Source organism: Schistocerca gregaria, chromosome 8, assembly GCF_023897955.1.
Source record: "Schistocerca gregaria isolate iqSchGreg1 chromosome 8, iqSchGreg1.2, whole genome shotgun sequence".
NCBI classification, from domain to species: Eukaryota; Metazoa; Arthropoda; class Insecta; order Orthoptera; family Acrididae; genus Schistocerca; species Schistocerca gregaria.
Window position 1 is genome coordinate 236,079,697 of NC_064927.1, and position 16,373 is coordinate 236,096,069.

The 16,373-nt window shown below is 38.9% G+C and overlaps 1 protein-coding gene across 7 annotated transcripts in view; it reads left to right on the top strand.

Moving 5' to 3' along the window:
- Window positions 1-16,373, top strand: part of LOC126284912 (NF-kappa-B inhibitor zeta-like) — a 269,508-nt gene that overhangs the window by 202,216 nt on the left and 50,919 nt on the right. For 4 of the 7 annotated variants that reach the window (XM_049984175.1, XM_049984178.1, XM_049984174.1 and 1 more), the window contains 2 exons: window positions 5,204-5,349; window positions 6,314-6,479. In XM_049984175.1, coding sequence (XP_049840132.1) covers window positions 5,204-5,349; window positions 6,314-6,479 — 312 coding nt within the window. The remainder of the gene's footprint in view (window positions 1-5,203; window positions 5,350-6,313; window positions 6,480-16,373) is intronic. The other 3 variants (XM_049984177.1, XM_049984180.1, XM_049984176.1) reach the window with 1 other exon arrangement.

Sequence of the window (16,373 nt, forward strand, 5' to 3'; positions counted from 1 at the left end):
CACAGAGACAGTTGCTCATAGCAATGAACACTCAGGCCATTCTACTGACATGGTGATATTCTTAGTGGTGTGTTCTGAATGATGCCAGAGAGATCATGTATGCAGTGAAATCAGAAAGTAAAGAGCTTTCACTACCAGCACATAGTGATGGTCATACAGAACAATTATACATCTGCACAGCAATGTCCCCCATCATTTTCTTTGTCATTATGAATCAAAAAAGATGCAATAAAGTCTGTTTCTTCAACCATGAGAAACCCTGCCAGCTAGGTTAAATGTGAATATTTCTGAATTTCCTTCTGTGCCACATTTGATTAATGGGATTTCGTTCATTGCAGTCCTCTGATCAACTGAACTAATGCCATATGGACATGTTTTCCATGAAATTCTTGTGAGACTGTGATCTCCATGTTAACTACCTCCTTTTCAACCAGATCATCTAAGAATGTAGTTTGCTATTGTGGAAATATTCCTATCCAGCCACAGCATAATTAATGCATGACACTCAAAAGTTGTTCATCCTAATAAGCAGTGTTGGGGAATATGGTTACCTTATAGTTGATGTGGTTCGATCATCTCCTGCCACCTCCAAAAATCTGGTACAGCAAAAGCCACCTTTCTCCGAAGATTAACCAAAACAACAAATACACAGAAAAATTGGACAGCAGAATGCCATCACAGTTTTGTAGGCATTTACATGAATTAATTGATCCACCATACATGCCGGACTACGTGCTCTTTTTCCTTTAGTTAAGTAAGTTTCCCTGCAAATATAGGCTGCAGTAATTTTATCAATACAATCATGTGAGGGTCATAATTGTAGGAATTCCAGGTGGATTGATAATTCAATAACACTTGTGTGGTTGTAGAGTAAAATTACAATGTTTTATTGAATAAATCACAGAGCACACACACACACAGTGCAACACAAGTAATATACCAAGAACCAACTGGATGCTTGCTATATGACAAAGATAAAACAATTTCAAAGAAACTAGTCACGTAGCGATAGTTGCACACTATTGATCACTATTTGGGTGCTCAGTCCTCGCAACTTCTCATGAATGTTAAAGAAAACATTTTATTCCAGTTACAGTGCTGACTTATCACAAGGCCATGTTCATGTCTCAGAGGTAGACCAAATTTTGGAAACTAAAGGATTATTTGTAAATTATGCTGATAAATTTCTTATGATAATCATTGCAACATTCTACCACCACACAAAAGTTAACAGTAAAAAGCAAACAAACAACAGCATAGTTGGTAGAGAATGAGATTTTCACTCTGCAGCGGAGTGTGCGCTGATATGAAACTTCCTGGCAGATTAAAACTGTGTGCCTGACCGAGACTCGAACTCGGGACCTTTGCCTTTGTGGGCAAGTGCTCTACCATCTGAGCTACCGAAGCACGACTCAGGGCCGGTACTCACAGCTTTACTTCTGCCAGTATCTCGTCTCCTACCTTCCAAACTTTACAGAAGCTCTCCTGCGAACCTTGCAGAACTAGCGCTCCTGGAAGAAAGGATATAGCGGAGACATGGCTTAGCCACAGCCTGGGGGATGTTTCCAGAATGAGATTTGCACTCTGCAGCGGAGTGTGTGCTGATATGAAACTTCCTGGAAGATTAAAACTGTGTGCCCGACCGAGACTCGAACTTTTCAGCATAGTTGGTGTTCACCAAACCTGTGTCTATTTTGGCTCCATGCTCTTTTAGCACACATTCTACAGTTCAGATATCTACACATCTCTCATTTGCTGTAGTGAGGGCAGAAATTCATGAGTGAGCTTGTCGTGCATTTGGATGAATACATAATGTGTGTAACTCGCAGATGACATACATTCAAAAATGGGCTTGTAAGAATGAGATAATTTTATTTCAGTGCCATAAGAAGCAGCTCCTGGGATTTTTTCCCCCAGGTCCAGAGATGCAACTTTTTCTTTCTATCCATTCAGTTTCTGGCCTACCACAGTATGTTGTCATGGACAATTTTTTAAAAATAATTTTGTATCAGCAGACCAGAAAATATAAAGTGTGCAGTTTGGAAGAAACTGCAAAAAGGTGGGAATTCAAGGAGATGGGACTTGGATAAACTAAAAGAACCAGAGGTTGTACATAGTTTCAGGGAGACCATAAGGGAGCAATTGACAGGAATGGGGGAAAGAAATACAGTAGAAGAAGAATGGGTAGCTTTGAGGGATGAAGTAGTGAAGGCAGCAGAGGATCAAGTAGGTAAAAAGACAAGGGCTAGTAGAAATCCTTGGGTAACAGAAGAAATATTGAATTTAATTGATGAAAGGAGAAAATATAAAAATGCATTAAATGAAGCAGACAAAAAGGAATACAGACGTCTCAAAAATGAGATCGACAGGAAATGCAAAATGGCTAAGCAGGGATGGCTAGAGGACAAATGTAAGGATGTAGAGGCTTATCTCACTAGTTGTAAGATAGATACTGCCTACAGGAAAATTAAAGAGACCTTTGGAGATAAGAGAACCACTTGTATGAACATCAAGAGCTCAGATGGAAACCCAGTTCTAAGCAAAGAAGGGAAAGCAGAAAGGTGGAAGGAGTATATAGAGGGTCTATACAAGGGCAATGTACTTGAGGACAATATTATGGAAATGGAAGGGGATGTAGATGAAATGAGAGATATGATACTGTGTGAAGAGTTTGACAGAGCACTGAAAGACCTGAGTCAAAACAAGGCCCCCGGAGTAGACAACATTCCATTGGAACTACTGAGAAACCTTGGGAGAGCCAGTCCTGACAAAACTCTACCATCTGGTGAACAAGATGTATGAAACAGGCAAAATACCCTCAGACTTCAAGAAGAATATAATAATTCCAATCCAAAAGAAAGCAGGTGCTGACAGATGTGAAAATTACTGAACTATCAGTTTAATAAGCCACAACTGCAAAATACTAACGCATATTCTTTACAGACAAATGGAAAAACTAGTAGAAGCCGACCTTGGGGAAGATCAGTTTGGATTCTGTAGAAATGTTGGAACATGTTAGGCAATACTGACCCTACGACTTATCTTAGAAGCTAGATTAAGGAAGGGCACACCTACGTTTCTAGCATTTGTAGACTTAGAGAAAGCGTTTGACAATGTTGACTGGAATACTCTCTTTCAAATTCTGACTGTGGCAGGGGTAAAATACAGGGAGCGAAAGCCTATTTACAATTTGTATAGAAATCAGATGGCAGTTATACGAGTCGAGGGACATGAAAGGGAAGCAGCGGTTGGGAAGGGAGTGAGACAGGGTTGTAGCCTCTCCCCGATGCTATTCAATTTGTATATTGAGCAAGCAGTGAAGGAAACAAAAAAAAAAAAAAATTGGAGTAGGTATTAAAATCCGTGGAGAAGAAATAAAAACTTTGAGGTTCGCCGATGACATCGTAATTCTGTCAGACACAGCAAAGGACTTGGAAGAGCAGTTGAATGGAATGGATAGTGTCTTGAAAGGAGGATATAAGATGAACATCAACAAAAGCAAAATGAGGATAATGGATTGTAGTCGAATTAAGTTGGGTGATGCTGAGGGAATTACATTAGGAAATGAGACACTTAAAGTAGTAAAGGAGTTTTGCTATTTAGGGAGCAAAATAACTGATGATGGTTGAAGTAGATAGGATATAAAATGTAGACTGGCAATGAGAAGGAAAGTGTTTCTGAAGAAGAGAAATTTGTTAACATTGAGTATAGATTTAAGTGTCAGGAAGTCATTTCTGAAAGTATTTGTATGGAGTGTGGCCATGAATGGAAGTGAAACATGGACGATAAATAGTTTACACAAGAAGAGAATAGAAGCTTTTGAAATCTGGTGCTACAGAAGAATGCTGAAGATTAGATGGGTAGATCACATAACTAATGATGAAGTATTGAATAGGATTGGGGAGAAGAGAAGTTTGTGGCATAACTTGAATAGAAGAAGGGATCGGTTGGTAGGTCATGTTCTGAGGCATCAAGGGATCACCAATTTAGTATTGTAGGGCAGCGACGAGGGTAAAAATCGTAGAGGGAGACCAAGAGATGACTACACTAAGCAGATTCAGAAGGATGTAGGTTGCAGTAGGTACTGGGAGATGAAGAATCTTGCACAGGATAGAGTAGCATGGAGAGCTGCATCAAACCAGTCTCAGGACTGAAGACCACAACAACAACAACAACAGTTTGCAAACAGTATGTGAGACAGGAATTCTGGGAAACCAATGTCATGTCAGAATTTTAAATGACAGGAGCAGAGACTGTCTGTCTGAGTACTTGCACAATCAAGTAGGACAGCTATAGACTATTACTGTGGCTCAACTGAATCTCAAGGAAATATTTTACATTTGAGAATGTCTCCAAGGAATCTGTCCAGGTTGACCTCTATCCCAGTTTTAACAGGAGTTGGAAACCCATATTAACTTTTAAAAGGAAATAATGGTTCAAGTTATTGTTGTACCTTAAAATTATACAGAAGTAATGAAAAGAATAGGAAAAAAATATGTTTTGTATGTGTAAATCTCCTACAAATATTTTATTTGTATAAAGTAGGAGTCAGATGGTACCAATAGTAGCTAACATTTTTTATATCACAAGCGGGGCTTTGTATGTCTGCTCTTAATCTAACATTAAACTACACGTTTCAAGAGACAGATGTTGTTGGAGATGTAGATTTATAAATATGTTCTGGGAACAATGTATGATAGAGATCTATGAATAAAATAGTATTGTTGAATACAACTCCTTTAGAAATAAGTGTTTACAGAGGAAAAGACAGCCTGAGATGTGTTACACTTTAGAAGATCATCTTTGTAATGGACTAGAAACTAAATTACTCAATTAATTTCCATGGAATGTAGAATTTCTGTCAAAGTCGGGGGATGCTAATATTTACAAAACTAACCCTTTTTATTATTTGCAGTCACACTGTTTTTTAGATCAAATTTACTTTGGTTAACATGGGGCACCATACATAATGAACAGGGAAAGAGAGAAGAGAATGTGATAATGCTTTTAAATTATTACTTAATCTACTGTTCTTGAAAATACTTTTAAATTATTACTTAATCTATCACTCTTGAAAATGTTACATCATTGAATTACATCAACAATTTATGGAAACATAACATAAGTACAGAAATGTTGCTCTGTATACTTGACCATTCAGTTTCAGATCATTACAGTAAGATTTCTCTCTCTTTATATTTAGGTCACAAACTATCCCCAGGACCTTTATCAAGATTGCTATGCAGCTAACCTGCAGAATTCCAGCCAAGACACAGTTTTCACAGCTGGGAACTCCTTCAGTTGCTTGAATAGTGTACTGAAGGATGCTTTATCAGAGTTACCTGCAGAGTAAGATTTCTACTGAAAGTTAACCTAATTGTTATTGCAGATTTGTGCACCTTTGGCATAAGAGTCAGAGCATCAACACTTTTAAATACTGTAAAGAATTTTTGTGAGAAAAGTCATTGTTTATCTCAAATGAGTTATCTGCAATATTGTAGATGTAAACATGAAAATAATATTAAAATGACCGTAATATAAAACTTGGAAACACTGTGGCCTTAGTACTGGTCATTCCACTGTCTGCCTTGTACAGTGAAAAATCATATCAAGCCCATTGTTTATGCAGCAAATAATTATATCAAATCCAAAAAGCAATGATCTCAACTGTAAGTACTGTGCTAATAATAGTGGGTATAATTTATTGATGACTATATTGCTCTCATATATTTATTTTAAATGTACCTTCAAATATCTATCTAGTGTTTTGTATGTACGGGATTACAGCCACTGTGAATTTCTTGAATGGTGTCATTTTCTGTGTGGGTTGTTGTTTAATTTAGAAATAAACACTTTACTCATAATTTTACATTTAGCTGATTTCATCTCTTTGGGCATTAGCATGCCACATCACAGGAAAAAAAGTGCTGTAGTCTTATGTCAAAGAGGACAAAATTAGCTAATTCCTAAATCATGAAATAAAGTATTTATTTAAAAAAATTAGATAATACGCAGAAAAATTACTTCCTTCAAGAAATATCTCTATTGTTCAAGGGTTACTGTAGCAGCCTCTGAATATTAATAAATTGCCGTCATCAGAATCTGCTTGATGCCATCATATGTATTCCTCATTCTTCAATTTATTATGCATAATCTAAGATCCATAATCTTCTATAAAGGCAGAATGTAATAAAATTACTAATCATTAGTTTGTTGTAGTCATTATGGCGATTACCTCAAAAAGTATCATTTTTTCCTCACACTTGTGATACAAAATCTGTAGATTCAAATATTTTGTTCTTTTACATTTTAGGCTTCCACCTTTGACTGAAGAGGACTTAAAAATTCTTCAGTCTTTAGCAGAGGAAATGCATCGTGACTGCAGTTTAACCAACTTGGTAATTAATGATATTGATAAAATAATCGAAAGCAAAAAAGATGATAAGGATATTCAACCCATTAAACGAGAACTTTGGGAGGTGATTATCTCCTTTTAAATATCATAAATCTACTTCTGTAATGTGATAACATTTAATAACAGTTAAATAGTTTATTGCCTGCTTGTTGAAACATGATACATTTATACCAAGAGCATTGACAGTGTCAAGAGTGTTCTCAACAACGAGTGTGTATTTGTTTACAGCACAATGATCAGTCAGTTCTGTGCTGTGAGTGCATTCACAGTGTAAAGATTGATGTATTTTAAGGTAGCATTTCATGGTTTATAAGAAAAAGAAAAATAGAAAGAAAGAAAGATTGTTATTCAGAAAAATAGTGCTCTGCTCATAACTAAACAGAAGATTGTTCTTGAGCAAGTGTTGTTTGTGGAATTGGACATGGCTGACATTAAGATAGTGGTGTCTGATGGAGAAGACTGCAGGAATTGGAAATAGTGAAGGCAAATGAAGAAATGCTGTACAGTGGCTTCAAGAGCTAAAATGAGAATGGGCAATGAGGATACTTTGAATGAATAAAATCTAACTGCAATGGACTAGATGTGTGGAGAAATTTTGAATTTGGAAAAACTGAGTTTAAAAGACCATAGTGACATTGGGATGTTCTCCATTTTCATTGTGGGGGACTGTGTATTAATTAAAATTAGGAGGTGTGAAAGTGGTGGGAAAAAAAGAAGCTGAACTACATGTTGAGAACCTTTCTGGATTCTTTGGGCTATATTGGGGACTCTATCGACTTTTTGAAAGATCGGATGGTTGAATATGTTAAAAGTAAAATTCAAATGATTGAGGTAAAAGATAAGGATGGAAGTGAAGATGTAAAAGCCAGTGTATTTCACACTGAAAAGAAAAACAGTATGAGCTGCCAGGAGCAGCTGTGTTGTAGGTCTGTCAAACCAGGACATTTCAAGAGGGACTGCTGCCAGTCAGGAACAAGACAGGTTCATGTCCACATATCAGACATCATTGAGCAGGGCAGTATGATCAGCATAGTGAGCATCAGGATGAGCAGCAGGATTCAAGAGCCGTTTGTCATTTAGGAAGCAGAGGCTATAAACAGAGTGGAAACGGCATTAGCAGCTTTGTAGGAGAGGTACAGCCCCCAGTGGCATGTAATAATGTTCAGTTAGGTAACAAGATATAGAGTTATTGGTTATTGGATAGTGGTTGCATAGATCCTATTGTTAATAATAAACATTATTTTTCTGAGTACATAATTTTAAATGAACTTGTGAAAGTAAAAATTGTGGATGACAGAGTTTGGAAGTTACAAAAATGGAAAATACTATAGTCTTTCAGTTTAATATTATGAAAGAGATATATTGCTACTCACCATATAGTGGAAACATTGAGTTGCAGATGTTGTTGTTGTAGTGTTCAGTGCCGGCCGGGGTGGCCGAGCAGTTCTAGGCGCTACAGTCTGGAACCGCGCGACCACTACGGTCGCAGATTCGAATCCTGCCTCGAGCATGGATGTGTGTGATGTCCTTAGGTTAGTTAGGTTTAAGTAGTTCCAAGTTCTAGGGGTCTGATGACCTCAGAAGTTAAGTCCCGTAGTGCTCAGAGGCATTTGAATCATTTTGTAGTCTTCAGTCCAAAGACTTGTTTGATGCAGCGTCCATGTTAGTGTATCCTGTGCAAGCCTCTTCACCTCTGAGTAGCTACTGTAAACTACATCTTTCTAATCTGTCTTACTGCATTCATCTCTTGGTCTCCTACGATTTTTGCACCTCCCCCCGCCCCCACTCCTCACCCCTCTCCCCAACCCCCCTCCCCCACCCCCCGCCCCACCTGCCCACCTCCTTATAGTACTAAATTGGTTACCGTTTGATGTTTCAGTATGTGTTCTACCAACCAATCCCTTCTTGTAATCAAGTTGTTCCACAAATTCCTCTTCTCCCTTATTCTATTCACTACCTCCTCGTTAGTTATGTGATCTACCCATCTAATCTTCAGCATTCTTTTGTAACACCACATTTCAAAATCTTCTAGTCTCTTTGTGTCTAACCTGCTTATCATCCATGTTTCACTTCCATACACAGCTACACTCCATACAAACACTTACAGAAAATACTTCCTGACACTTAAATCTATACTCAATGTTAACAAATTTCTCTTCTTCAGAAACGCTTTCCTTCCCATTGCCAGTCTACATTTTATATCTTCTCTACTTCGACCATCATCAGTTACTTTACTGCCCAAATAGCAAAACTCATCTTCTACTTTAAGTTTCTCATTCCCTAAGATAATTTCGTCAGTACCACCTGATTTGATTTGACTACATTCTATTATCCTCATTTTGCTTTTGTTGATCATCTTATATCCTCCTTTCAAGACACTGTCCATTCCATTCAACTGCTCATCCAAATACTTTTCTGTCTCTTACAGAATTACAATGTCATTGGCAAACCTCAAATGTTTTATTTATTCTCCCTGGACTTTAATTCCTGCTCCAAATTTTTCTTTTGTTTCCTTTTCTGCTTGCTCAATATACAGACTGAATAACATAAAGGATAGGCTATTACACGCACAACCAAAGTTGAGTCTTGGTGTGGTGGCTGATGGGAGTGACCATAAAGGCATTTCCCATTTAGGTCGCTGCCATCAGCCACTATGCCGAGTGTCAATTTATCAGCTTTGTTTGCAAGAATGATAAAACCCTGTCTCACTCTCTTCTCAACCACTGCTTCCCTTTCATGCCCCTTGACTCTAACAGTTGCCATCTGGTTTCTGTACAAATTGTAAATAGCCTTTCACTCCTTGTGTTTTACCCTGCTACATTTAGAATTTGAAAGAGAATATTCCAATCAACATTGTCAAAATATTTCTCTAAGCCAAGAAATGCCGTAAATGTAGGTTTGCGTTTCCTTACCCTATCTTCTATAAGAAGTTGTAGGCTCAGTATTGCCTTGTGTGTTCATGCTGCTGCTTCAAATCTAAAATAATGTCTTGATGAGAATTGATTTACTGAGTTTCAAAGTTCACCATTTCTCCAGAATCCAAAGTTATCTTCCCCAAGGTTGTCTTCTACCAATTTTTCTATCCTTCTGTAAGAAATTTGTATTATTATTTTGCAACTGTGTCTTATTAAACTGATGGTACAGTAATGACTTAATTAAACTGGTGTTAGTGTTTTCAACTATGATTTATTAAGCTGATAATTTGGTAATTTAAACAACTGTCAGCACCCACTTTCTTTGGAGTTGGAATTATTACATTCTTCTTGAAGTCGGAGGGCATTTTGCCTGTCTCGTACGTCTTGCTCATGAGATGTAAGTTTTGTCATGGCTGGCTCTCCCAAGGCTCTAAGTAGTTCTGACGAAATGTTGTCTACTCCCGGGGCCTTGTTTCGACTTAGGTCTTTCAGTGCTCTGTCAATGCCTTCACACAGTATCATACCTTGTATCTCATCAACATCTATGTTCTCTTCCATTTCCACAATATTGCTCCCTAGTACATCTCCCTTGTATAAACCCTCTGTATATTCTTTCGACCTTTCAGTTTTCCCTTCTTTACTTAGGACTGGTTTTCCATCTGAGCTCTTGGTATTCATACAGGTGATTCTCTTCTCCCTTAAGGTCTCTTAAATTTTCCTGTAAGCGGCATCTATCTTTCCCCAAGTGATATATGCTTCTAAATCCTTACATTCATCCTCAAGCTTTTTCTGCTTAGTCGTTTAACACTTCATGTCACTCTCATTTTTTAAACATTTATGTTCCCTTTCACCTGTTTTATTTAGAGCATTTTTATACTTTCTCATTTCTTCAGTTAAATCCAGTATCTCTTGTATTACCCAAGGATTTCAACTAGCCCTTGTCTTTTTACCTACTTGATCCTCTGCTGTCTTCACTATTCCATTTCTCAAAGCTATCCATTCTTTTTCTACTGTATTCTTTTCCCCTGTTCTTGTCAATTGTTCCCTAATGCTCTCTCTGAAATGCTTTACAGCTTCTGGTTCTTTCAGTTTTTCCAGGTCCAAACTCCTTAAATTCTTATCTTTTTGTAGTTTCTTCAGTTTTAATCTATGATTCGTAACTAATAAATTGTGTTCAGAGTCCCCATCTGCCCCTGGAATCTGGTTCTGAAATCTCTGTCTTTACCATTATATAATCAGTCTGAAACCTTCCTGTGTCTTCAGGTCTCTTCCACATAGACAGGCAAATAACGGAAAATCCAGGATGGAATGTAACAATATTGTGAAAGTAATTGCCACTCACCATGTAGTGGAGATGCTGAGTTGCAGATAGGCACAACAAAAAGACTCCACAGTTAAAGCTTTCAGCCTGTAAGGCCTTCATCAACAATAGACCACACACACACACACACACACACACACACACACACACACACAAATGCAACTTGCACACACAACTGCAGTCTCAGGCAACTGAAATCACACTGCGAGCAGCAGCACAAGAACATGATGGGAGTGGCAACTGGGTTGGGGTAAGGAGGAGGCTGGGGTGGGGAGGGGGGGATAGTATGGTGGGGGTGGTGGACAGTGAAGTGCTGCAGGTTAGGCAGAAGGCAGTGGAGAGGTAGAGGCAGAGGGGGGAAGCAGTGGAAAAGGAGAGAAATAGAGAGACTGGATGTGATAGTGGGATGACGGCTGTGTAGTGCTGGAATGGGAACAGGAAATGGGTTGATAACAGTGACTAATTGAGGCTGAGGCCAGGAGGGTTAAAGGAATGTAGGAGGTATTGCAGGGAAATTTACGACCTGCCCAATTCAGAAAATCTGGTGCTGGTGGGAAGGATCTATATGGCACAGGCTGTGAAGCAGTCATTGAAATGAAGGATATCATGTTTGGCAGCATGTTCAGTAACAGGGTGGTCCACTTGTTTCTTGGCCACAGTTTGTCAGTGGCGATTCATGTGGACAGACAGCTTGCTGGCTCTTATCCCTACATAGAATGCAGCACAGTGGTTGCAGCTTAATTTGTAGGTTACATGACTGGTTTCACAGGTAGCCCTGCCTTTGATGGGATATGTGATGTTAGTGACTAGACTGGAGTAGGTGGTGGTGAGAGGATGTATGGGACAGGTCATGCATCTAGGTCTATTACAGGGGTATGAGCCATGAGGTAATGATTTGGGAGCAGGGGTAGTGTAGGGATGGACGTGCGTGTATATTGTGTAGGTTCGGTGGACGGCAGCATATCACTGTGGGAGGGATGGGGAGGATAGTGGGCAGGACATTTCTGATTTAGGGCATGATGAGCGGTACCAGTACTGAGTTACGAGGGGAATACTCCTCTGTGGCCAGATGGTGGGACTTTGGGAGGTGGTGGGAAACTGGAAGGATAAGGCATGGGAGATTTGTTTTTGTGCAAGGTTGGGAGAATAATTACAGTCAGTGAAGGTTTCAGTGAGACCCTAGGCATATTTTGAGAGGGACTGCTCATCACTTCAGATGCGATGACCACAGGTGGCTAGGCTGTATGGAAGGGACTTCCTCGTATGGAACGGGTAGCAGCCATCGAAGTAAAGATATTGCTGGTAGTTAGTATGTTCGATACGGCTGATGCAGCCATCTTTAAGATGGAGGTCAACATCAAGGAAGGCTCCCAGTGTATGTAACCTTAACCTATACATTTCTCTTTTTATATTTTCTAACCTTCCTTCTTGATTAAGGGATCAGGCATTCCATGCTCCAATCCATAGAACACCAGTTTTGTTTCTCATCATAACAACATTTTGCTGACTAGTCTCTGCATGGAGATCCACATGGGGGACTATCTTACCTCTGGAATATTGTACCCAAGAGCATGCTATCATCATTTAACTATACAGCAGAGCTGCATGGCCTCGGGAACAATTATGGCTGGTTTCCCTTTGCTTTCAGCCATTTACAGTACCAGCACAGCAAGGCCATTTTGGTTGATGTTGCAAGGCCAGATCAGTTGATCAGACAAGCATAACAAAAAGACCATCAAACAAGTAAACTTTCAACCAAGTCTGGCCTTGTCAGCCGGAGACAGTGGTCATGTGTGTGTAAGTTTCATTTGCATGAATGTGTGTATATGTGTGTTTTGTCTAATTCTGAAGAAGGCCATTTGGCTGAAAAGATTACTTGTTTGACAGTTTTTTTGTTGTGTGTATATGCGATTTAACATCCTCGGTATATGGTGATTGCAATCAGTCCTTTTCACAATACTGTCATTGTTCCATCCTGGAATTTCCATTGTTTTATTTTCCAATTTGTGATGACACGATTCCATTTGAAATGAAAGATGTATTTTATGTCAAATTGTGAATAAGCATTTGATCATTTGCACTAAAATAACAGGAAAACATACCATTTTATCCATGGTAATATCTCAAATGTTTTTTTCTAAAGACAATAACTTACATATGATTACTTTAAAAGAAAAAAGGCTTCTAAAATGACAAGTACATTTGATGAGAAAGAGATTAATGTAAATGCTGTCAGTAGTAAGAGTCATGGAGATGAAATGACAACCTACTCTGGGACATGCAAATTTTAACGATTTGAATGCATTGTGTGAACAGCAGTTAGAAGATGGACTGCCAACAAATTTAGAATCAGCTGTAAAGTTTATATTGAAAATATAGTGCATGATTTACTTTTGAAAATAATAGAAACAAAACAAAAGAAACATTAGACATTATTCATACTGATTTGAAGTGGGCTCTCAGCTCATGGTTTGCATGGGCATACACAGCCCTTTTTCAGAAAAAAGAAGTTCCTGTACTTTGATCATCTGTGGGATGTTTAAGATTTCTTAAAGCATTATTTCAATACTCACTTTCACATTTTAAAAGTGTGAATACAACATTTATACCGGTAAAAAATAAAATTCTATTGTGTCAGATCTCAAAATCTGTGGCTCAGATTTTTTTTCGTCAGAGGTATTGGTGTGTAGTGCCAATGCATACTATCAGAAATAAAACACTGGAGGCATATATTTTCTCACTTTTATTCATTATTATTCCAACAAAGATGGAGTGTACACTGACAAATCTAAAAATCAAGTTTGATTGTTTTATGAGTACGATAACAGAATTTAATATCTAACTGGTAAAACTATTAAGAAATTGATATATAACAATGGGAAAGAATATTTAAATTCAGATGTCTTTCCTTTCTGTAAGCGGGACTGTAAAGCAGACTTAGGAATTTTTTATGCACCTGTGGAGTTATATACAAAGTACTAATTAACTGTATTTTCAAATGGAACAACATGGTTCCAGAGACCTTTTCAAATTTCAAGCATCTGTGATGTATGTATGTATGTATGTATACAGACTGAAGCAGTGAATGAAAATTTGTACAGGATCTGAATGCTGGCCTAGGTTCAAATTTTCATTCATCGATTTAGTCTGCAAATATATAAAAAAAATCATCATTGCCAGACAGGTTGATGTTGTGGAAGAGGATGTCAGGTATATAGATCTAAAAGTGTGGACATTTTAGTGATTCTGAGTATAAAAGCAAAGAATGTAAACCTATAAATGAGCAAATCGAAGAAAAGAGTATCATAGAGGGTTCAAGCAATCACCAGAAGTCAACAACATGAGTTGAGAAAGTCATCTAGAGAATGTAAAGTGCCTGATAGATTTAATGATTATGTAATGAGTAACTTTATTTATGTGAATTTGTGTAGTGCTTGTAGTTCACAAAATTTTGAGGAAGTGATAAATAGTAATGAACCAAAAGTTAGGAAACAAGTTGTGGATAAGGAAATTAAGTGTTTAAATAAGAATAAAACTTGGAAACTAATAATTAATCAAATAATGTAAGTGTTCTTGATGTGAAGTGGGTTTTTACAAGAAAGTCAAATAACACTTGTAAAGCAAAGATTAGTCGTAAGCAGATTTTAACAAAAAGAAGTTGTGGATGATATTTGTACAACACATGCAAAAACTGAAACTTTTGCTGTCATAGTGTTGTCAAAAGAGCTTAATTGTAGAATAAACAGATATACAGACTGCATTTCAAAATGGTAAAGTTTCCTCAGAAATTTATCTAAAGAAACTTCCAGGATACATGGATGAAGCTGGCTCAGTTTTTAAGCTGTATAACGTTTTGTATAGCTTGAGGAAAAGGTCCCCACATGTGGTACATGTTTCAGTGAGTTGTCAGAGCATAAATACACTAGGAAAGTTCTGGAAAAATGTAAATTTTGGGACTGAAGAATGCCACTTACTGAATAGCAGAAGCATTCAGTTGTCAGTAGAGACATGCAAAATAGAAAGAATGCATACTAGCTTTTGGTATCAATCCACACACACACACACACACACACACACACACACACACACACATGTGCACATGCACAGGCATGTACCACACATGCATGGGGAGGGGGGGGGGGAGAGGGACACACACATCCATTTCCTACACAGTGCCAGCTGTACACACAATGCTGTTATTGCAGTTTGGTAGTTGGATGGGGTTTGTGGTGGTTGGGGTGGATAAAGGATGAGAATAGGGGGAGGCAGGAAGAGGGATTGGAATTGGGTAGCTGGTGGCTTGGAGGGAGGTAGCTGGTTTGCTGCCTATGAATGTGGGAGGGATGGGTGGCAGGTGCAAGGGCTAAATATGTTGTGCATGGGTGCTGGAGGTGATGGGTAGTGGCACACGATGGAAGGTAACATGGAGACTTGTATTTGGAGGGGATGATAACGTAGAAGAAGGGATAACTGTTGGTTGAGAATTTAGGGTCAGTAGACTAAATGGAGATTGAGACCAGGAGGCTTATTGGAACAAAGGATATATTGCTAAGGTAACTCCTGTCAGTGTAGTTCAGAAGGGCTGGTGGTGAAGGGTAGGATTCAGATGACCTGGGTCATGAAGTAGCCATTAAAACTGATGTTTTGCTCAGCTGCACGTTGTGCCACTGGGTGGTCAACTTTTTTTGTGGCCAAAATTTGGTGATGGCCATTTCTTCTGGTTGACAGCTGGTTGGTTGTCATACCAACATAAAAAGTTGTGCAGTGATTGCAGCAGAGTTGGTATATGACATAGCTGCATTCACAGTTGACCATGCCTCTGTTGGGACACAATAAGCCTGGGAACATGAGTAACAATTGACAAGGGGTGAATAGAGCATCTGGGTCTTCCAAAGGGATATGACACTGTGGCAATGGGTTGGGGGTGGGAGTGGCATAGGGATGGTCCAGGACATTGTGTAGGTTGGGTGTGCAGTGGAATAGCATCTCAAGAAGGGTGATAAGGATCTTGAGTAGGTCATCCCTCATTCCTGAGCCTGATGGTAGATAAACAAAGCCCTTGTGAAGAGTATGGTACAGTTGTTCCAGTCCAGGATGATTTTAGGTGATGAGGGATCTCTTCTTTGTAGCTGCTTCTTCTGGTTGGGGGCAAGAATTACAGGTATGTGAGGTGTTTACAGACTAGGTTTGGGAGAGGGAGGGGGTACAGCCTGTCTGTGAAGGCCTTCAGAAGACCTTTAGTGTACTGGTCAAGAGAGTTCTCTTGACTGAAGGTACACCATCTATGGGTGGCCAGACTGTATAGGCATGGTTTTTTTGTATGGAAGGGGTGACAGCTGTCAAAAGACTGCTACTGTTGGTTGTTTATGGCTCAAATGTGGACATAGATGTGACTGGAGCCATCAGAGAGGTGTAGGTCAACGTTCATAAAGGTGGTGCATTTGGTGGAGGAGGATCATGTGAAGTAGATGGGAGAGAAGGTGTTGAGGTTGTGAAGGAATGATGATAGGGTGGAGTGGCTATGAAGATATTGTCAGTGAACCAAAATCAGGCAAGGGGTTTGGGGTTTTGAGAGGCTACGGAGGCTTCCTCTAGATGGGCCACAAAGAAGTCAGATTAGGAGGGTGCCACATAGCTAAAGGACATGTACTTATTTGTGAGGATGTAGTGTATGCAGAATGAGATAGTGGGTTTGAAATCTGTAGGACGGTGGGAAAGGTAG